This window comes from Antedon mediterranea, chromosome 4, assembly GCF_964355755.1.
Source record: "Antedon mediterranea chromosome 4, ecAntMedi1.1, whole genome shotgun sequence".
NCBI lineage: Eukaryota > Metazoa > Echinodermata > Crinoidea > Comatulida > Antedonidae > Antedon > Antedon mediterranea.
In genome coordinates, this window is record NC_092673.1 from 7,431,299 (window position 1) to 7,454,398 (window position 23,100).

Here is a 23,100-nt window from a genome sequence, read left to right on the forward strand (position 1 = left end):
CCCCACATGCACTACTGTAAGTCATTATAACTTGTAGCCGATACCTAATTAGCCATTCTATTAGGCCTAGTAATAATGTACTTTGAACTCACACAAACCAAATCAAATAAAACATATTTATCTAATACAATATCACAATAAAACGATACGTTTACTACCGGAAGGCCTCTGTACACGCACAGTGAAGATTTGAAGTGAAAAATCACCAGAGTAGGCTTTAGAGAAACCACATGGCGTCACGAAATAAATGTGGTCGTGAGGTTATAATTTTCTGTTTTGGATTTATGATAAGCAGTATTTTGACATGGTTGGCTAGCAGTAAAGTTGCTGTTCCACTGGAAGACATACGGTATGAAAAAACAGCCGGTGAAAAGATACTCAGGTAAACTTGTGTTGTGTTCATTCTTATGAAGCGATCATGCATCAGCGTGAGCCAGAAGGAAGACATGTTCATAAATTATAGTCTGCAGATAAAATACGATTTCATGCTTTGCTTAGTTACCCGTTTTCTGCATTTATTTTACTAATATAAGAAATACGCGCTTTATGTTTCCCCTACAATGAATATAGGGCTTGGTTCCCACTATAGAGACTCAAGCGTCGCAAGTAATTTGCCCAATATCAAGCGAAGGATTTTATTGCTTATCATTGTTATTACACTTGTTTTACGTCTAACGTTGCGCTTCAGGTCTAGTGGGAACCAAACTTTATACTGGTTCTTCTTTTCAATCACATGTCTAAGTTATAAATCTGAGCTTCCGTTTCAATTGTTTGTTCTGTTTTCCATGAAGGAAATCTATATATTTCCTCCATGATTTTTCCTAGTGTAAAATAAATAAATTAATTCAATAGGAAAAAAATCTTTGATATCTGATTGGTTGACGGTTTTGTTTTCGCTACTACTAAAAGTAAAAATGTTATGGTGATGTTGAAGACGATGTTCACATGTTTGATTTATTTATACCGACCAAATCTGTTTCTTTCTTTAATTTAAGTCATGAAATGGGTCGCAGCCGCACATCTAAGGTAGCACAGGAGATCGCACACAAAGAGCCCAACAAGTATTCTCCCCGGAAGATACTACTTGACTGTGGTGCCAATATGGCGTCGACAGTCAGCTTATTTCGAGAAACGTATCCAGATGGAAAGGAATTTATTATTCATTCATTTGAAATTGACGACCGTCTAGCTCCTTACTTTAGCCCATATAAAAACCACACACTTCACTGTCCGCTTGGAGTTGCAGATTCTGATGGTTAGTGCACTCAACTGTAACTGTATATCACACATTACATTATTTGTGACAATGAAAATAGTTTCCAGTAATATTTTAAGCAAATTATTTCATACACGTTTATCACGCTTGACATCGTATTCCGTTACGGTTAGGTATGGCTTATGACCTATTGTACATGCGCCGCATGTGATACATGTGACACTAAGTTACAGAAGGTTGCCTATAATACTAGAAAATAGATGTAATACCGATAATTTAGTATTTAATACACTAAAAATAACAATAATTTGTATATTTGCAATTAACTTTCAAGAACACGAAAATGTTATAACTATAATGTCTTAGGCGTTGATTAATAAGATAGCCATATGATTACAAGTTATATTTCGTCCGCGGAAAAACTGCATGCGTAGGGTAGATGTTCTGTGGATGGTACTGTATTACGATTTGTAGAATTATCACCGCCAAACTGACAGTGTTTTATAATTGTAATATTTTACCATTATTATTATAATATGTACACAAAAACTTGGTTCTAAAGAGTATAAAACTTAAGGACGTAATTATGCGCTTAATGCATGTAATGCTTTGTTCCCTAATTAGGACGCACGCAAGGACGTAAGCGCAACACAAGCAAGTTGACCTTTGATAGGCAAAAGTTCGGACAATCCATCGCTTGTGATTGGTCAAATTACCGTACTTACGTTGTCCTTGCCTTGTATCCTAGTAGAGGAACCAAGCTTGACCATTCACAAGCGACGGATTATTCAAACTGTCGCTTTTGGTTTATTAAATAAATGGGGTGTGCTGCTACGTCCTTGCTTTGCATCGTTCTGTGTTGGGATCCAAGCTTAAGAAACTTTTTTAACACAGGAAACATGACCGCTTTCAGTGAATCAGCATGGTCTCCGGATAAAGGCAAGAACAATGGCAGAGATATGCAATGGGGAGGGGGAACTCTTTATGTTGACAAAGATGAACGTGCTGATACAAAGTCTGGTGGACGAAGAAAATTGTCCTATCGTACCAAAATTCCAACAACTGACTTGTCGAAATGGATACGGGAAAACACAAAGAAAGAAGATTACGTCATCCTGAAACTGGACGTTGAAGGCGCCGAATTCAGTATTTTACAGAAAATGTTAAAAGAGGGAACCTTTGCATGGATTGATAAGTAAGTATAGTTATTTTACTAGTATTTTAAAAAGCAATAACAATTCTCTTCAATTTAGAACTCTTATTTCGGTTTTTTATAGGTATTATGGTGAATATCATATGAGTCAACCAGTAGGATTTGATTTAAATGCAAAAAAGAAGATTATAAACAATGTTAAAACTAAAGGAAAGGTGATGCTGGAATGGGCAGGAGAGTATAGGAGATATCAAGATTTTGATAAACTTCATCCTGTAAAAGTAAGTTTTTTTTTCTTTTTAGTGAATGTGTCCCACATTATTCTTTCTCATAGAGGTATAACACACACACACACACATCTACCAGATAGTTGCTTATTTTACAACTCCCTGCATCTACTGCAATGTCTAATAAATACTCTTTTAATTTTACTAATTTGTTTTGTAATATTTAGAATATGTTTTACCAAATTATATACCTGCTTACATAATAATTATTATTTTAATTTGTTGTCTTGACTGTTAATGTGCATTATTTCATTTGTTACATTTTTCACTTTTAGCAATTTAGAACATAAGACACATTCAATATCAATTTAACATATAGTCCAGGAGTATTAGACTTTGAGGTAGAAATAAATATGCTAAAGCTGAATTTTAGGTCCCTAATGTTGTCAGAAACAAAATATTAAAGTCCCCGGGTTTCCCCGTTGTTCTTCAATCCGATTGGGCCATAATAAAGGTATTTCAGACAAATTTTAGTCATCCTTTGATATCGCGATTCGAATTGAAATTTGTTTTGAACATGCGCACAATCTTACTTACTTCAGCAAATTTGTTTTCCTCCTTCATTATATAGATTCACAATACTTTTTTTTTTCTAATTCTAATTTACATTCGTTTCAAAACCGTACAAAGGTCATATTGTTTCGATATTCAAAACTGATAAAAAAAAACTCCTGAACTCAGATTTACTTGAATAGTGAATTTATTGTGTCCCAACTGGTTATCTCAAGTAGGTTGTTCGAACCTATAAATAAAATACAATACTACGTAAATCTTAAAACGTTTAACTTTTAACTCAGTAACAAATGTATAATCTAAGCTATTGATAATTAAAATTAAAGTTCAGCTCATGGTCAAGTGTATACTCAAACTTACACTTTTCGACATCCAAAACTCAACAAATTACTCAACAGCTTGAACATCGAAATGTTAAATATCACCTAAAAAACACAAGAACGTTTATACATTCCGTAAAATTGTAAGCCTAAAACTAATAAGAGCTTAGATCAAATCAAAGCAATAAAATCTCTCCTTATCTTTCTATACACAGAAACTTCTAACCACAAAATACCATTAATCATAGATCAACATTCACGAGCCGAACCCCAACCTCAGCACAATAGAAACTCTAAATGATATCGATCCGCGTTATGTACTTGTGCAGAACTTTAGGCTAAAAAAAATTAGTTTGTTTGCCCTACGCGCCCGCCTCTAAATCGCCGAAATCTAGGGGCGAAGTTTTTAAAAAAGTTTTTAATGAATTTCGATATAGGCTTAGTTTTAGAGCTAAAGCTAAAGAGGCCAAGCCTAGGTAGGCTACTAGTAGTAGGCCTACTAGGCCTATTATATTATTAGTAGGCCGAATACCCAGTAGGCCTATACTATTGTTACTATGAAAATATACACATTCATCGTTTAAATATCCACAAACAAAGCATAACACATTAATATAACAATTTCCGTTTTGAACTCCAATGTTTTTATTTACCTACGAACGACGTTGATTATTCTTATATTGTTACTAAACCTTAAGAATTCGGATAAATACACAGAAAAATAGCGAAAGATACAATTTTCAGTAACATTAAAAAAAAGAAAACACTTTTTTCCACCCGCCCCTCCTTAACAATTTTCGGGCATGGAGGGAAACAAACTATTTTTGTTTGGCCTTACTAACATTTTACTCTTTTACTAGTACATATGCCATATCATTCAATCCACAACTTAGTTCAACTATAAGCTATAATGTTGATTAAGTAATTAAGCATACAGTACTAATTTCCTTTCAAACTTTAAGTTCACCAACTATCTATACTGTTACCGTATTTATAGACTATGATTTCGGCATTTAAATTATTCTTATAATATAACTAATACTTTTATAATCACGTTTTATTCAATAAAATAGATGAACTCACCGACGATCGTTTCTTAAAATACTCTTAAACAGCGGTGTTAATTTACTCAATTATTTCTCTTAATACTTTCACGTCTTTGTAGAGCGCGTTAGTTCCTTTCTCTAATGAAACACAGAAAGACAATTTTTAAAAACTGTTTCAAATAGACACCGTAGAATACAAAATAAGTAATATTGTAATATCTCTAAAGAAAAGCTCCAAAGGATTTACGTTACCTTATTTATATCGGCATATAGAAAAGCTCCTAAGGATTTACCTTTACGTAACCTTATTTATATCGGCATATAGAAAAGCTCCAAAGGATTTACGTTACCTTATTTATATCTTATGACAACTCTTGGACTTGCACAGTGTATGGACTGTAACCTTACGGTTTTCATTAAATATATCATTGCATGCTATCATTCTAAATATCTAACTTTCAAACTTTTGCATTCCTCTTTTTACGCCCGTATTCTTAAACCGGACTTTAGTCGTAGTTCGAGCTAAAACTAAAAAAATGACGTCATTTTAATTCATAAACCGAACTTCAACTAAATCACCGACTAAATCAGGCCAACCTCGACTAAATCGAGACGGATTTTGATCGATTTTTTTAGTCCTGGAGGGGGCAGACTAAATGGTCGACTAAATGGTTTTTAAACGATGTTTATAAAAAACGTAACAGTCATTGAGTTGTTATATTGGCCAGATATTGAAGAATGAAATATCTATATTTATATTAGCTTAATTAAATATACATTGGTATAAATTATAATAATGAAAATCATCTTTATTTACAACTGTATACAAATTACATTATTTTCTTCGCGCAAGTCCGACTTGAGCTACGTGACGCCATAGCGACAATGGGAGATGCGGCAATTCACCACGCGATGGAGTGTTTAGGGGGCCTAGCGCTTTCTTGTCACGCTATGAAGTGCGTGGTTCGTGGCGATCATACTTTGTTGGGGGCCTAGAAAATATAAAAGTTACCGTACCGCCATGGTTCCTAAATATATTTTTAAGATTTTATTTGTTGTTAATCAAATATACTTCACTGTTAAATTAATACTGATATTGTTCTAATAATTAACGATTAAAATTATTTTTCATGTATATAGTCCTGATGCGTAAAAAGTGTTGTAAGAAATGGAAAGTGATATCAATGCGCAAAATTTCGTCTGCTCCTCAAATACTCTCTTGTCATTGGCCAATGTATAGCCTTTGTTACCCAGACGTGTGCAACTCGACTAAAAGCTCGACTTCATTAAGTCGAACTGCGACTACTTCGTTTTTTAATCGAATTTGAAGTAATAGCTCGAACTACGACTTTTCCAAGTCGAACTTCGAACTACGACTAAAGTCCGGTTTAAGAATACGGGCCTTAGTCGCGTGGAAGCGACTCTATAGTTCACTATGTCGGTCGGTCGGTCTGTCTGTCGGTCGGTCGGTCTGTCTGTCGGTCCGGTATCACTATGCGTTTTATCGCTTTCTGATCTTATCTTGATATCAGTTTAATCTAGCTAAGTCAATTTTTCACAGTATATTCCTTATGGCCAGGAATCGATGTGGTTATGTTTTCACGGTGCGCAATAAAAAATTACGCGGTCTACGCACGATTTAACGAAATCACGTTTGTAATCATATCTTCACAACCATGAATCACAATTAAATAAATAAATAAATTTCAGGGCATAAATCATCATATGGCAATACAATTACGTGCGTAGCGCATGTAACGCATGCGTACGCGCGCTTAAAATTTTCAAAATTTATTTTCGATGAAATAAGAGTACGTTTCAGGTAATTTTAAGCGTTTACAAAATTGCCATGAGTCACAAAGCCACAAAGTTACGCGCGCACGCGCATTTCAAATTTTAAAATGCGCAAAATTCATTTTTAATCAACTTTCTACGCGTTTCTTGTCATTTTGAGCATGTCAAAAATTTCCATACGCGTGCAAATTTTTACGCGCGTGGTGCGCACGTCACGTAGCGTTAAATACATACTTTTTTCGCGTGATTTATGTTTTTGCAGCCTTTTCTAATAATTTTACCATCTTTTAAACAATTTCGACTTAAAATTACGTCATACGAGCACGTCGAATTGGATAATTTGCGCACGTTTTTGATGAAAAAGTTAAAAAATTCGTCAAAATTATGCCTTTTTAGTCGCGTGGACGCGACTATAGTTCACTATGTCGGTCGGTCTGTCTGTCGGTCTGTCTGTCGGTCCGGTATCATTATGCATTGTAGCACGCGACTTAATGGCTGTTGGCCTTGTTTCATTTCATCCTTTTTATCTTGGTGAAAAGGGAGGATACTACATTTTCCTCCCCTGAGTTTATAGCCTCTCTACTCGAACACAAATAAGATCACAAATAAGATAGTTTAACAAGAAAATTTTAATCATATATTTTACCGCCATTTTTCATTTTTACATTTTAATTAACATCGTATCTAAAATTGTAATGAAAACAAATATGGTTAATACTGAATTCAAGCATCTTATTATGTAAATATACCTGTATTTTAACTACTTTAAACACTTACTTTTAATTGTCACAAATGTACTTATATGTATATAATATATTCACCAATGAGAATTTAAATAAACGTGAGATGAACTCACACAAGACAAAAAAAAAACCTTATTTATATCGGCATATAGTTAAAATATTGCTATCAGAATAATTTGGTTGATTAATTTTCAAGCAATATTCATCATTATCTATTACGAAAATGATGCCACATGTGGATAGTCCAAGCTAACCTTCTCATGATAATTATAACTTTTAAAGTTTTGACAGTAAAATCTACAAAATAAAACACATTGCAGTTTGTATTTGTTTATTTTTATTTTTCTAGGTTCCTACAACAGCTGCAGGAACCGCAGGATTATCATACAAGGAGTGTAATACACCAACATATATATCTCTTGTTATTGAAATTGGAATGAGCAGAAAGCAAGCTGTAAAAGTCATGGCAACACTAGCTTCGTACAAAAAAAAACTTCCAGTCTCTGTGTTTGTGTACAGTGAATTTGCAGAAGATTGGCCAGAACTTGTAAAGGCTTGGTCTACAGTCTATGACATTGGTCTTCGTGGAAATCATCCATATCCAACTGGACATTTTGAAAAGATGTCGCTAAATTGGATCAGAGAAGCTGTAGTTAGTTCTGAAATGCGTCTTAATGAACTTGGTATAACACCAATATTTTACTTACATGCATTTGAAGAAGATACAGAAGTCAAATCAGTATTAAAAGAAAGGGGATTTAGAATCATAAAACCAGCAGCAAGCTTTCCACCCAAATCTAGTAAGTGGGCACATACAATTATTTAAAATATAATACATATAATAATAACACATTTATATAACGCCCTTTTCATGAATACTCATGCTCAAAGCCGCTTTACAAGTAATATTACCAAGGCCATTTTTTTTTTATCAAACACGTATGGAAACATACTTCCATAATGGGAGTGGACCTACACCGATTTGTTTTCGGTTAAGCTTGAAGACAATAGTATATACATTTACATTAACCGTTAAGCTCTATAATCATAATAGCCTTGATATAACTTACTGTATAAGTTTAGTTTATGACAAATTAACAAAAGATGAACATGCTAATTTTTTTATATTCTTTGTATTTTCAGAACCTTTTTTGACTGTTGACAATTATTATAAGTATCGAGATGTTGAGAGGGTACCTAAAGCACTTAGATTAATCTACGAGCAGCTAAAGACTACAGATGGCGGAATACTAAGCTTAGACTCAGATCTTCCAGACTCATATATGAATCTTGTATTTTTACTAGATTATTTAGTAGAAAATTCTGGTTACAAATTTGTTGAATTAGCTAACTGTATAATTTAGTTTAAATTAAAAAATATGTAAGCTTTTCGAATTGTAGGTCTAAGATATCGAATGAGCGTTATATTCTTTCAGTACGGTTTCAGTGGTAAAACTAGAACTATACCTGGAGGCGATCAATTGATGACTAGTAGTGGGAGAGGGGTACAGTCACCTTTCCTTCTTCATATTGCCTCCACTCAAATCATTTCGTTTAATTTCTTTTTCATTCCTTTATTAATTTCTTGGGAGATGGTTGTTTACATAATTGTACATAAGTACATATAAACAATTTATCATGAGTTATGCAAGTGCATCAACATTACCATTACTGCTTTGTTTAAACGTTTTCGTTCAGTTCTTTTTCTGTGTTTTTGCTTTTTCATTTCTTTGCACATGATTGTGGTTTTATTTATAGATGCATAGAGAAATGTTACTGTATTTATCATGCATAAGAGAAAGTGTATCATTCATCATTACTGTTCATTACAATTTGTTTTGTTTTTTTGGCCTATTTAATTTTAGTGCGTCGGGCTCTTATCAGTTGATCTCAATCTGCTCCCTAACACAGTGGTGTTTAATGAACCATGTTGGGTCGTTCCACTTTACTAGGAGGTAACTTTCAGACAGTTAACAAAAGCTTTTAATAAAAGAAAACAATACAATAGGTACAAAAGAACAATGTTAGAGTGCTAAGAACTATTTATTAGGAGACTACTCCCATTAAAATAACTATGGTACATTAACAATAAGTATTGTGTAGAAAAAAAAAGCCCAAAAGGGCGGAGGCTGATACAGAAGGTAATAATAGAATATCATACTGAACTACGCCCGATAGGTAATCTGTTCCATAGGCATAGTGCGTACACTTAATCTGTTAAATATATTATATTTAAATTATTTCTATTTTTGTAGCAATCTTCAAATATTGCACAAACAAATAAAAGTAATAATAATTTTAGTAGAACCAATGGTATACCAACTCCCTGTGTATACAATTCATTGAAAAATCACCAAAACAAATTTTAAGTGCAGTATAACGGTATGTAAATGCTAACTAGTACAATATGAATATATTATATATTACATAGAGATACTAATAATATAATATTAATTTGACATTAGAAAACAGAAATGGAAACCATAAGGTCAAATTCAACGTTTTGTGCTACAATCCTTTTCCTATTAGTAAAATTAAGTTTTAAAACTACTTATATAAAAAATTCTGTTGCCTTATCTTAAATACATTTACATATTACAAATAAGGGATAATAACTCTTAACTTTCGTGAAAAAATAAAGCGTTTTGGATAAGTAGTTTTTCAGCAACTGTAATTTTAGTTGTAACGTTACGTTCTGACTGCTCAGGAAAGGTTGGACGACTTCGAACATTTTCGCCTATCCTTTAACACTAGCCGGTCACTGACAAACCAAAACACTGCTTCAAAAAAGGGGCTGTGCCGACGAAGTATCTGAACCAATCACATTTTACTTTAGGTCATTAGAAAGCTTGATTGATTAGCTTTTGCATGGTGGAACAGCCAATATCATTGGATAACTAGGTCAAACGTTATGAACGATCTCAACAATAAAGATCTCAACAAATTAGCAAAACAAGCCTATTCTTTAACACAGGGCAATTTTCAAATCGTCTAACTTTAAAAATCAATGCCGACGACGTTTTAAGTTTTTTTAAATTAAAAATAACATGACATCGTAGGTACTTAATTAGGCATTACAATGTCGAAACAGCCATAAAAATCGGTCAATTAATAACAAAGTTACATTGAAAAAAACTCAAAAAAATAGTTGTTTTTCGGTGATTTCGTGCCGTTTAGCGGAAATCGCCCGGATTTTTGGGTACATAAAACAAATTGTAATGAATGTGTTCATTCAGTTCTTCTACTTTATTTTAATTTCTCATTCACTTTTTGTTTTTCTTTTTCTTCATTCTTTTGCGCATGTTAAAGAGCATATTTACTATATTTATTATGCGTTATACAAATGTACTACATAATACTATTACTGTATTTGGTAATGTGTCAAGAAAGTGCTTTTTTTTATTTATGCGCACCACCACAGGATTGCAATAAATGTTTTAGGTACATTATATTATTAATAGCAGTATCTGTCTAGACTCTGGAGTTGGTAGGCCAAATAAAAGAATATTAACTATTATAGTCTCTCAAGATTGGTTCATATAGTAGCAAACAGTGTTTTATCACCAACTAACTTAACAATCAACCACTAATGTAACATTAACCTCTAACGTAACAAAAATCAACCACTAACAAGAACTCGTACATTATATAATTACTAATTTAACAAACCATAACCACTAACGAACAGTTTAACCACTAACGTAAGAAACTTCATTACCCACCAATGTAACAAACTTTAACCACTAACAGTAGAAGCTCCAATGCGACGTTTTGTCCAAAACAGTAGAAAATGTTAAAGAAGTATTGTCCTTTAAAACACAAAAAATGAAGGTCAAAATATTCTAAATTTAAATTGGCCATATCAAAGTAAAATTAAAGTTATTCACTTTAGGTCGAAAATTCGAGCCAAAAACAACAAGTTTAGGTAATTAATAGGTACATTAATTTGATTACATTTCTTCTGGAAAATCGTCGCGAGCGAAAGTAAACAAAGATTTCAAACCACGAGTATGCATTATGCATGATGCTAATTAGGATTGTTTACAGGTCTCGAGAAGGTGTTTTCACACAGATCGCGAGGAAGTTTTATGATTATGCATACAGAGTAGCCAAACAAGCGCGTTGCATTATGAGATATGTTTTGATCGAAAACTTTGACTGGAAGTCAAAGTTATTTTTTGAACAAAAAAACGTCTGTATTTCAGTTAAATGATTTTTTAAATTTTCTATCCTTCAAAAATAAAATTGTTCTATTTCAGTAACGACTAGTCATAAAGATTAAAATCGTTCAGAATATGTGTTTAGGTAGGTTCATTCAAATAAAACATTTTGGCAAAATGTAACCAGAAATAGCCTTTGACCTGGGTATTTTTGTATCTCAATAACTATATCGGTGACACAAAGAGGAAATTTTGCTTAAAAGTGGTCAGAGCACACAATGTTCATTGTCATACAGTATGTTGATATTTGTTTGTAATACAATTTTGTGTCAAATGGTGATTATCATTTGACATATTATTAATTGATAAAAAACACACAGAATTAAAAACGAAGTTCAACAAAGTCAAAGATTTCTAACTTACATGAATTTTCCACACAATATATTCTAAGTCAAAACATTTTCTACTGTTGTTACGACCTTTTTTCAATTGGTTAATTTTTGTTACGTTACTGGTTAATGTTACATTAGTGTTTGATTTTTTTACGTAATTGGTTAATAATATGTTACATTAGTGGTTGATTTTTTTTACGTTACTGCTAATTTCACATTAGTGGTTGATTGTTACGTTACTAGTCAGTGTGAGTCTGAATTTGAAATGTGATTCGTAAGCTCCCTTCTGAAAGAAAGATGCATGTTTACGACACAGGCTGTAAAATAATGTTGTGTGAAGTGCTGCTACCCTACAGCCATTTACGGTGAGCCAAACACAAGTAGTTTGACTGTGTTTACGATAAAAAGAGACTAAATTTATATTTCACCACTCACCTATTAATTATTATCCCACTTAACAGAAGAACCTATACTTTATTACCACTTTGATCAAGGCAATGAGTGAGTGGCCGAGCGGAACCGAAATATTATTTAATCTTCATTTCATGTTTTTTGGGAGACAATAAACCTTCATTTAAATTCTAATGGATAATATTTGTTTAGTATATAGTTCCATTTTCGGGCACCACGGGTCCATATTCCTAAAATGATCATTTCATAACATAGCATACTCCAAAAAACCGTTCTATAAGAGTGCCATTTTTAGGCATCTGATGTCCATATTCCTGAAATATTAATAAACCCCCAACCATGATGAGTCTGAGGTGGATACGACCGTCATGTTATCTACAAGAAATTAATTCATAGTATTATAATTAAATAAATATTATAAAATATAAAATATAAATAAATATTATAAAGATATAGTAGTAGGCCTATATGGATTATTATGATTTTGCGTGTTAGGGTTTTTATTCACTTTTTTTTTTCGTTTTGTGTGTATTTATGTATGTGTTCTTGTTATATAAACATATACTGATACACTTCGGAGGCCTACGCGGGTATGTCGTAGATACGATCTATGTTACTGTATTTTAAAACCGTAAAAGATACATATTTGTCAGGGAAACTACACCTCAATGAAATGCGTTATTTAATTTCGCTGAACTCGCTGGTTGTTAGTCTTTAGTTGATCATGATATGTAAATATTGTGTATTGTTTTATTTGTGTTTTCATCAAAGAAACAATTATCATTGTACTATTATATGAAATGACTTAATACTGTACATTGAATCGGAATAGTACTGTATTACGTACGCACGTATGACCTCCGCCCCTTTTTGGTAGTTAATGTGTACACCACACAACAGAGGGCGTTAGTTAAAAAGATGGCGGCTATCATAGTTAAACTTGTGAATGATTTGTCAAATAATTCTGTTGAGATCAGAGAAACCCTAAGCCAAATCAAGACGGCCGTTTACAGTCTACAAATAAAAGAGCTACGGGATGTCGTGAAAACTTTACCACTTACTAATATCTTTTTGAAACTTCATGTTTCTGACAGGTAAGCCTACTAGCTAGGCTAGGCAGGTAAATCGGATCCATCCAGCGTGATCATGCATGATGATGGCATGGATGGATGGGTGGTGGAGTCCAGCGTCGCCGGCTAGGGTCTAGGTAGGCTATCACCACATCAGTTTTGGGTTAGCACGGTTAGCATAGTCCTAGTCAATAGCTGTTCTTTGTTGGATGCTGAAATTTATGACCGCAGATGGTCGTACAATACATGGCTTAATATCGTAAATTTGCTGGTGTAGGCCTAGGCTTATAGGCTATCTATAATTAAGCCTAGGCCTAGGCTAGGCCTAATATTAGTTTAGCTCTTTTGTTATATTTTAATGCAGAAAACCACATATAGGGCCTACATTAAAATTCAGTTATCTTTGTAATACAGGAGAAAGTGTAGAAAAACGGGAGCACAACAATATTTGTTCCCGGCCAAAACGGAAGTGTTGGCATGATGTATGTGATAGTCAGACTCAGTACCTGTACTGTTCTTAAATCATCAGTCATCTAAGATAAATATTTTTTGGAAAACGACAGATTTGCTAACAAAGACTATAGTTTATTTAAATTTTGTATATGTGATTTTCAACACATGGAAGTGGATTACACTCTTAAATTACTCCTGTCTCATAGACTGGGTATGTTTTCATACATTCTTCTTTAACTTGGAAATACATTAGCAGTACATGGTTTTGCCAGTTTTTTCCAATGTTGTGCAGGAGACATAATATTCACATTACCCAGAGAGTAATTACACAAATAATTCTGTAACAAACTGGCATTCTACTATGATGAATGATCATAGTTATACTTCCTTCCCTCTTTGCTGTACAGTATGGACTATGTGTAACTGGTTTTAAATAAAAGTCATTGGAAAAGAAGAAGAAAGCAAACAAATTAAGAGAAAAGGTGTACAGGTAGATTATGGTTTGGAAAACCTAGGCATGTAGTTAATTAGTTTTACTACAGTCCTACTGTATTATTATGGCGGCTATTTTGTAATGGAATACTTTGTTATGTTTAGTACATTGTTTTTTACCATTCATTTATTCTCTTATTGTGTTCATTCACTGTCCTCCTCAAAGGTGGAAACCCTGTTTACAAGACAAACATATACACAAGATGTTCTACGCAAAACTAAGACTTTCTTGGAGAGTAGAGACTGTTTATTATATTATCATACAAAAACATAAATGTGTAAATATGTGTGTACTAAAGTAAATTACTTTGTTAGTTGTCTTTGAATTAATTATTATTATTTTTTTTAATGTTTCTCTACTGAACCACTTTCGAAATCAATGCTTTAGCACTGAAAGTGTCATTCAGTATAAAAGACAGAATAAATTAATATAGCCACAGATAAAATACAGTCTAATTGAATTGAAACTGTAGAATTATTAAATTAGAAATTTCAAAATTAACTGAAACATGAACATTGATATGCCTTAAATTGAATAACTCTGGGAATGATAAACAAGTACGACACACCTTTATTGAAAAAAAGGACTAAAAACACTTAATTTAGATTTCAAACAATACGTTTTCTGAAATTCATTTGAAAATCCTTTTGTTCTATGTAAAGTACTTTTATTTTCAGGCCCGTAGCCCGTAGGGGTTTTTTTTATGGTTCGGGCGAACCCCCCCTTTACAGCGAACCCCCCCTTTACAGCGAACCCCCCCCCCCTTTACAGCGAACCCCCCTTAACCGACTGCGAACCCCCATCCTCGACATGCCCAATACCTCACCCTCATCTCTGAATCCTCCAAATACGTGCCCCACACAGTACAAAAGGTTATTCGTAAATTGAAAAATTCGTAAACTCGTTCATTGAATAACTCGATACATTCTTTGCTGTATGAGCGTACGTTGAGCGATACGTGTCTGTAAATTACCAAGAGTTGCAAATGAATTGCCGATCCTGGTTCAGACCTATGGAGTTGTACGCCGCGTACAATACGAAAGCAAACGCCGCAGGTCTGAACCTTGAAATCCCTGGATGTATCGTACTCATACAGTGAGCTGGTGCACGAACGATTCGTACAAAGGACACCGCCAGACAAACGCGTACCTACTGTTTAGATCACGGCAGTCAGCATGCATAAAGTAGGCCTATTCCGTAAATCTTCTAATTGTAACCCTGGGTTATTATTCTTTGATTGTTTTTTAAGGGTGGGTAACTATTAGAAGGGGATTACTATTAGAGTAGTGGGTTACAATTACTCATCTTAAATTAGGCACCTGAAAATAGTAACCCACCTCAACTATTCCGGTCAGCAAATCATAGCAAAATAATAAAACAGTACGAATAATTTGTTTGAACTCTAACTTTATTTTATAAACTCAAAAACACTCAATCCTCCCCACTCTCGAGATCAACATGCATTATCTCCTTATTTTCAAAATACGGCTGCATCATAAACGACAAGTCTTCAATTCATAATGTAATTTTGTCAATAGTTTTTGTGACTCTAATATCAACCCCATGTGGGTTACTATTAGAGTAGTGGATTATTATTATAGATTGACTTATAAGGTGGGTTACTATTAGAAGGAGGGTTACTATTAGAGTGTGGGTTACTATTAGAAGATTTACGGTATAGCCTTCCGACGGACATAAAAAATGTGTGGCTATGAAGTATAGTACGTGTATCAACATCATAGAGGATTTTATATAACACCTATATAAATTCCTGTCATTTGATTGGACGAATGTGGGTCACATGGCGTGCAATAGTACGCACTATTCAACGATCGTTAAATAGTACTTTTTGAAACATTTTTGTGTACGAAAAAAAAACGTCTAGATGTTATATAAAACAAATAATGAATGTTTTGTATTCGTGTAATGGTACAAATAATGGCACTTGGTGAATGATGAAAGGTTATATCAACTCGGCTTTGCCTCGTTGATATAACCTTTCATCATTCACCTCGTGCCATTATTTGTACCATTGCACTCATAAACATTCATTATTTGTATAATAGTGAATATTAATATATTACACTATAATATCTATGGTATCATGTACTGTAGTTTACATTATAGCATCTGTATCAATATCATCTATTTAAATTGATTAACATTTAATTTCCTCAACAAATAATTTGTGTCCCAAATACTTAGTGTCCGAACCCCCCCCCCCCCCCCCCCCCCTTGACAGATCCTGGCTACGGCCCTGATTTTACCAACATTTTTTTTTTCTCCTAGGGAAGAATTAAAACTGTTGAAAGAGATATTAAATCGTTTGTTGGAATGTTTAGAACCTGAAGTTATACACTCACAATTTAGAGATGAAATAGAATCTGGACTAAACCATCAAGACGAAGAAATTATGATACTCTGCTTATCACAGGTTATTAAACTGTACCAATCAATATTTTTAATGATTTCATTTTTAAATTTATTTTTCCCTATTTTCTTCCCTCGGTTTATACCAATTCATTTAATTCACCAATTCATAACATTTTTTCAAAATTCATACAGTACATCTTACAACCTATTCAATCGCCTCAACATTTCTTCATTCATCCAATTTTTAGTCAATTACAATAGTTGAAAATTAATTTTAGAAAAGAAGACTATTAAACAAAATATATATATATTATTTATAAAGAATGGCCAATATAAAATTTGTAACATTTTACTGAAACAAAAAGTTTAAAATAAAAAATAAACATGATTATTTATATAATTAAGAAGAAGTTAGTCAAGAGACAAGAATTAGAAGAACTAGGCCTACTTTTGTCAAACTAGGTTGATAGTGTAGACAGAGCTTTATTTTAAACATATTGATAAATTTTATATATGTTTGTCTTAAGATTAAGAGATATTCAAATTGCCATGATGCAGTAAACAACCTCACAACAGATATCCGTCTTCTCCAAGCAGTTATACGCTGTCTAGGTAATGGCACCCTTGCTGCGGCTATGATTTCCAGTGATATATTAAGCACAGTTGGAAAATCAACAGTTGCCACTGAGGTCTTGTTTAGTGGTGCATTACTGGAAGAGTTCAAAGAAAATATGGCAAAGAATGATATTGTACGGTACAGAGTATATGAGGTGATTTTTATAAATGTTTTTCTCTTTCCACACATACAGGGAGAGCATTTATTATGTTAAGACCTGTTTCTTCTGTGAAATTTAACGTTAAAGATGTATTGTCCCTTGGAACAAAAAAAATAAAGGTCAAAATATTTTTTTTAATTTAAATTTGCCATATCAAAGTAATATGTTAATTAGGATTGTTTACAACTCGTCAGAGTTGAGAAGGTGTTTTCACACAGATCGCGAAGAAGTTTTATGATTATGCATACACAGAGTAGCCAAACAAGCGCTTTGCATTATGAGATATGTTTTGGAAAAAAACATCTGTATTTCAGTTGAATGATTTTTTTTTGGACTAATTTTTGGTGAAAGTTAATAACTATTATGACTACTATTTTTCAAAATCTTTAACAAAAAAAAATTTTTGGAATTTGTCAAAGGGACAATACATTAATAATTGTGTGAATAAATTACAACCAATTTATTGGCAGCAGTATTTTTGAGTAATGTCAATGTTTTTTGTTGATCAATTGATTTAAGACATTTATGGCAAACAAAATTAGCAACAAAATATTAAAATTTTCTTTTTTAGTCTGTTATCAAATAAACTGTTAATCACCATTATACAACAGAAGATTCCTTATAAATTAGATGGCATTTTGTTTTGCCATAATATTTGTGGTTAATTTTAAACTTCACAGAAACAACAAAAATATATTCAATCCATTTTTTTTTAAATATAAAAACATCCGTTTTTAAACATTTTATTTATTTTCTTATAATTTTAGGTGGTTACAAATATTTCAATATCTAACCCTGAAGCTTTAAACAATACAAATGTTTCAGGAATTCTCCAAACACTGATGTCAGAGGTTACAAAAGATGATATTCTTGTTCAAATGAACAGTATTGAGATGATAGGTTCATTAGCTACATCAAAGCATGGCCTAGACTATCTTGAAAAACATGGAATTGTGTGTAAGATGGAAGAAATGCTTGAAGCATCAGAATCAAATCCTCTTGTACATTTTCTCATGCCAGGTACAGTATGTCTATAGTATTGTATATAGGCAGTTAATAAAATAAATGTCTGTTAAGTTCCAAAAAAATCATACAATCTTAGAAAGCTATTCTACCCTTAGTAATTATTAGCCCAGAAAATCAGATGTTCATTTTAAATCTTTTAAGGAATATAGAACACTTACTGGCATTTTTTGACATTTTGTAAAAATGATGCATATATATAACTTTCAAACATTAAACCAGGTCATTCCTTGTCTTAGATATATGTTCTATAGTTAAAGACACCTTCCCTACGTTTTTTAGATCTAATTTAAGATCACAAACTATATTTAATGTAAAAATAATACTACTGTATATGGTCCTATTGCGATAACTTTTTTTTGTCTTTAAATGGTTAAAAATGTGAAAAATAAGTTGATTCTAATAATTATAGCGGCCCGCTATAAATCCCAAAATGCATTGCGCACGGATTGATATTTTTGTTTTTCTTCTGTAATTTACCCACTTTTCGATCGATTGTAAGGCCAAAATAAATTGAAGACTCCTAACTTTTCAGCAAAAATACCGGGTTTTTCCCAATTTGTATCAACGCAGTCTGGCAAAAATAGAAAGACAATTAATGCAGCAACTATACAACGTCAGGCTAGGTATATAGCTAGCGTACGATGTTCGTACGTTAGGCCTACAAAACTAAGCCTAGCTAGGTTAGGCCTAAAGACCGTCCATGAGAGGTCACTCACCGCGAGCTACTTAGGTAGTGCATTGTTTCTCACTTTTATCATAATTTACCATAAAACGTACATTTAAGACAAGGAATGACCTGGTTTGATGTTTTTAAAGTAATATATATGTATTATTTTTACAAAACATCACAAATTGTAGGGAAGGTGTTTTTAATTATAATAAAAAAAGTAAAACAATGCACTACCTAAGTAGCTTGCTCTGACCTCGTCCTATCGCAAAAGGCTCATGTAATATTTTTTTACATAACATGCAGTTGGTGACCTTATTAAATTAGAAAAAATGTAGGTAAAGTGTCGTAAATGAAATCGGGAACATCAACATTATGTAAACAAACTCTGGCTTCTGAATATTCCATCAATGTAATCTGACTCTCCACCTGAAATCTTAAATCGATATTTTTGACAATGTAAATAATTTGTCTTTTAATAGCATTAATCAAGTTTTTTGGAAGCTTGGCATGTCATGATCCAAAGGAAGTTTGTGAGAAACATCGTGGTTTTCTAAAGTCTACATTTGATCTACTTGGAACAGACGATGCTGTTCTAAGAGGTGTCGTTGTTGACACTATAGGTATTATTGCCTCAACTGTTGAAGGAAAGTTAGCTCTCAATAAGCAAGGTAAGGCTTTCCTGTTTTTAAATCAGTGTCCTAATAGTGGTGTTATTTACACAGTAAGCAAGATATAAAAGCTAAAATATGATTTTTATGTCCTGTGGATTTAATTTATCTTTTTTTGACCAAAGTTATTGGTAATGAAATCATGAATAAATAGTTATGCACAAAGTGACCCTTCATTGCGGTCAATGTGGATTTGGCCATCCATTTGATGTAGTATGAATTAAACTATATTCTGTATATACAGTATGTACAGTATATCAAATTGAAAAAAATGCATTTACTATGGAATTTCAGGGGTTTTTTTCTAATAAAAATTTTTTCTCTTTCTGTGAAAAAAATTCCTGGCTAATAGTGATGTGGTTTAACAAGACTAGCTCTCTCAGTACCTTCCTAAAAAAACAGATGGAGGGTGCTAGTCACCCAACATTTGACTAAGCCAGATGATGATAACATCAAGAGAAACAAATTTTTCCATCACTAAAAATAACTTAAATTTGAGAGAACTGCATACAATGCAAGTAATATGAGTTTCTTGGTGTTTTTTTTTAAATATAGGAGAGTACATGAAAGATTCAATGAAACATCTTTGTAACATGATAACACATCCACCAACTGAAGTAAAGAAAAGAGCATTAATTTGCCTTGTGAATATATTTAACATTAATGTGAGTATAATAATCACATTATTTTTGACTAAAGTTTTCTATTCTAGCAATGTTCATTTCCCTTGCAAAAGGTACAGTTACTAATCTTTACATTTCTAAACAAATTTACATAAACAGTTGCTTTGGAATACTATTCATAAAAATGCTTGTGTTTTTCACTGTTTGATATAATACAGGTCCACTGGCCAATCGCTAGTAAATCCCATGACAGGCCGGTAAAACTTTTGAGTAGGTGACTCAATCAATTTTATTAAAATAATTTTCAGTAAAAGTTTATTCAGGCCATAAATATAAGAGGTCATGGATAATAATTGGGACTTTTAAATTGTCACGTTGACGTGATTACATCATGTTGCCTTCCTTGTTCACTAGCTGTCTAAGGCGAATATGGATTTGCCGTACATCTCAAAACAGGTCAACATGAACGGCATCCACTTTCACAACATCTAAAAATCCCTAATCACAAAGAAAACCCCTGGTTTATGCCGGTCGTCGTAATTCTGGTCGAATAATAGAATAAAAAGAATGTATGGAAAAAGATTAATTTTAATTGGCCTTTTACTTTGAATTAATTGTACAGTAGTTGGTTGAATTTTTGGTATTGATTATATAACCTTTGTGCATGTTGTATATTTTACATCACTTGCATTTAACAGCAGTACCGCTGTTTGACAGCCAATTTGATGTTTGCTTTTGACAGATTGAAGATCAGACTGATGATGTGTTATCGATGTTGGAAAACTGGTTTTCTCTGATTTGTTTTACACCAGTTGACCTCATACTAACAATATGTCAGCAACCTTTTCAAGAGCTTCGCTGTCCAGCTCTGGCAATTATCAATTCAATTGCAAATCAGAATTGGGGTCAATTGTTGCTCAATGCACAACCGGGTTTCAATGAATATTTACTTAACAGATCCACAGAAAATGACAAATCTGGCAAAGATGCGAAATATAAAATTATAGAAACACTAGTGGATTCTCCAACAACTAGTACACATTTTGGCGCACCATACTTGATCAAGCTCAAGAAATTTAAGAATGAAGGCCCTTTTTATGTGCAAACTGAAACTGAAGTGGCTGTTGAGAGAGAATGAAATACTGTACATAGGGTAAAAGACATAGTTAAAACAATATTCTTAGTACAATTAATAACACGATTAAAAATACATTCATGGTAAAAATTATTTTTAGTATAACTACTGTACTATTTATATTATTATTATCACCACAAGGTGCTATTATTACTATTATTATATCACTGTTTAAAAAATGAAATGGTTTTTCATTTAAGATGTTTTTATGTGTTACTATGAGGTATATATTCTTCCAAATTTGTGGCATTTTCTATCTCCTTACAATTTTCGGCTGTAACTGTTTTAAAATTTAAAATAATTTTTAAAAATGCATGTGCTACTTCAAAAATGTAAGAAATCTCTTATAATACAATGTTATATAAGTTTAAGGTTATACACATAGGTGCCAATTTCATCTCACTAATTTTAACATTACTAAATCAATACTGCATTACCTAAACAGTAATTATATCACCATCATGTGCCATCTTCGATACGAAGGTTGCCCACTATTGCTTTCAATCTAATGTAGTACCATGCTTGGCATTGTCTTTCTACGTTCTCTGTAAAATACTGGGTCTCCGATATCCTGCAGAGAATGACTTTGCATCACTGGACAGATGCGATGCCTGTATACTGTATACACCTCAGATCAGTTACAGATCCCTGACCTGTCAACCTAGTCATATTGATGTCAGTGTGCCAACCTTGGTGAAATCTTTGAAGAAGTTGAAGTTGCGACACTTGTTTAGAGTTGGATTAGAACAAGCCTCTATCTGGTAAAGTATGTTACCAGCTTCATGTGACACACAAGTGTCACACTGGTCATTCTTAAGCCTGAAGATAGACAAGATCATTTTGACAAACTCCTCGTAAAGTAGTTTTTTAGACAGTGATGTTTGTCCGTCGGTCTGGTGTGGAGACATAGTATGAGTAATATAAATTGAGTCTAAATGTCTCTAAATCCGAGTTCATGTTGATCGGATCGACAAACCGATTGGCAACCACCAAAGAAAAAAATAGATCAGTTAATATAGATAACGATGTTGTACCACGCGTTCTATATTGCAAACATCTCGGTATCATAATAGACGAACATTTATCATGGAAAAATCAGATTGAATACATTCGAGGTAAAGCTCTAAATGGATTGGGTATGCTTAGACGATGTAGCTATTATTTTCCACAAAACATATTAAAACATATTGCAAACTCTATTGTAATACCTTACTTGAGCTATTGTAACATAATTTGGGGAAATAGTAGTCAAACGCTAATGAAAAGAGTTCAAACTATCCAAAACAGAACAGCTCGAATCGTGTGTGGTCTAACATGGGACACACCTAGTAGTGAGGCACTAAGGCAAATTAATTGGTCACCTTTATTTTATCAAGATAGATATGAATGTTGTATGGTTATATATAAGGTTTTGACAGATAATGCCCCACCTTACCTAAATAATGTATTTACATTCAATGATATAAATTATAATCTAAGGAACAGTGATACACATCTATTCATCCCATGCCACTTCTTACGAATGACCAACGTAGGGAAATAATTTGTCATCCACTTCCTCCAAAAGTTATCAGTTAAACATTTCGCATGCCCCTTGTGATCACACCACCGATGAAGCACGACCTAGCAACAAATCGTTAGTACATATATAACTCCTGTCTTCAGGGTTGGTAGGATGTCTACCTATCGTTCTGGTGTTCATTATGTTTTCAACTTCGAATAACATAGTCTGTAGTTCTTCAAACGTCAATATCTGTTTGCTCACCACATGGTATTTT

At 33.0% G+C, this 23,100-nt stretch overlaps 2 protein-coding genes across 2 annotated transcripts; both read left to right on the forward strand.

Annotated features, from left to right (window-relative positions):
* Positions 1-230: 230 nt before the first annotated feature.
* Positions 231-8,436, forward strand: LOC140046770 (uncharacterized). Its single transcript, XM_072091492.1, has 6 exons — positions 231-382; positions 996-1,255; positions 2,111-2,411; positions 2,494-2,650; positions 7,422-7,872; positions 8,216-8,436. The coding sequence occupies exons 1-6, from the start codon at positions 231-233 to the stop codon at positions 8,434-8,436; spliced, it is 1,542 nt and encodes a 513-aa protein (XP_071947593.1).
* Positions 8,437-12,953: 4,517 nt separating this feature from the next.
* Positions 12,954-21,501, forward strand: LOC140047967 (26S proteasome non-ATPase regulatory subunit 5-like). The gene is made up of 7 exons (XM_072092997.1): positions 12,954-13,129; positions 16,341-16,485; positions 16,952-17,194; positions 17,968-18,220; positions 19,376-19,564; positions 20,120-20,229; positions 20,930-21,501. Exons 1-7 carry the CDS (start codon positions 12,954-12,956, stop codon positions 21,323-21,325), a joined length of 1,512 nt encoding a protein of 503 aa, XP_071949098.1. The 3' UTR covers positions 21,326-21,501.
* Positions 21,502-23,100: the final 1,599 nt, after the last annotated feature.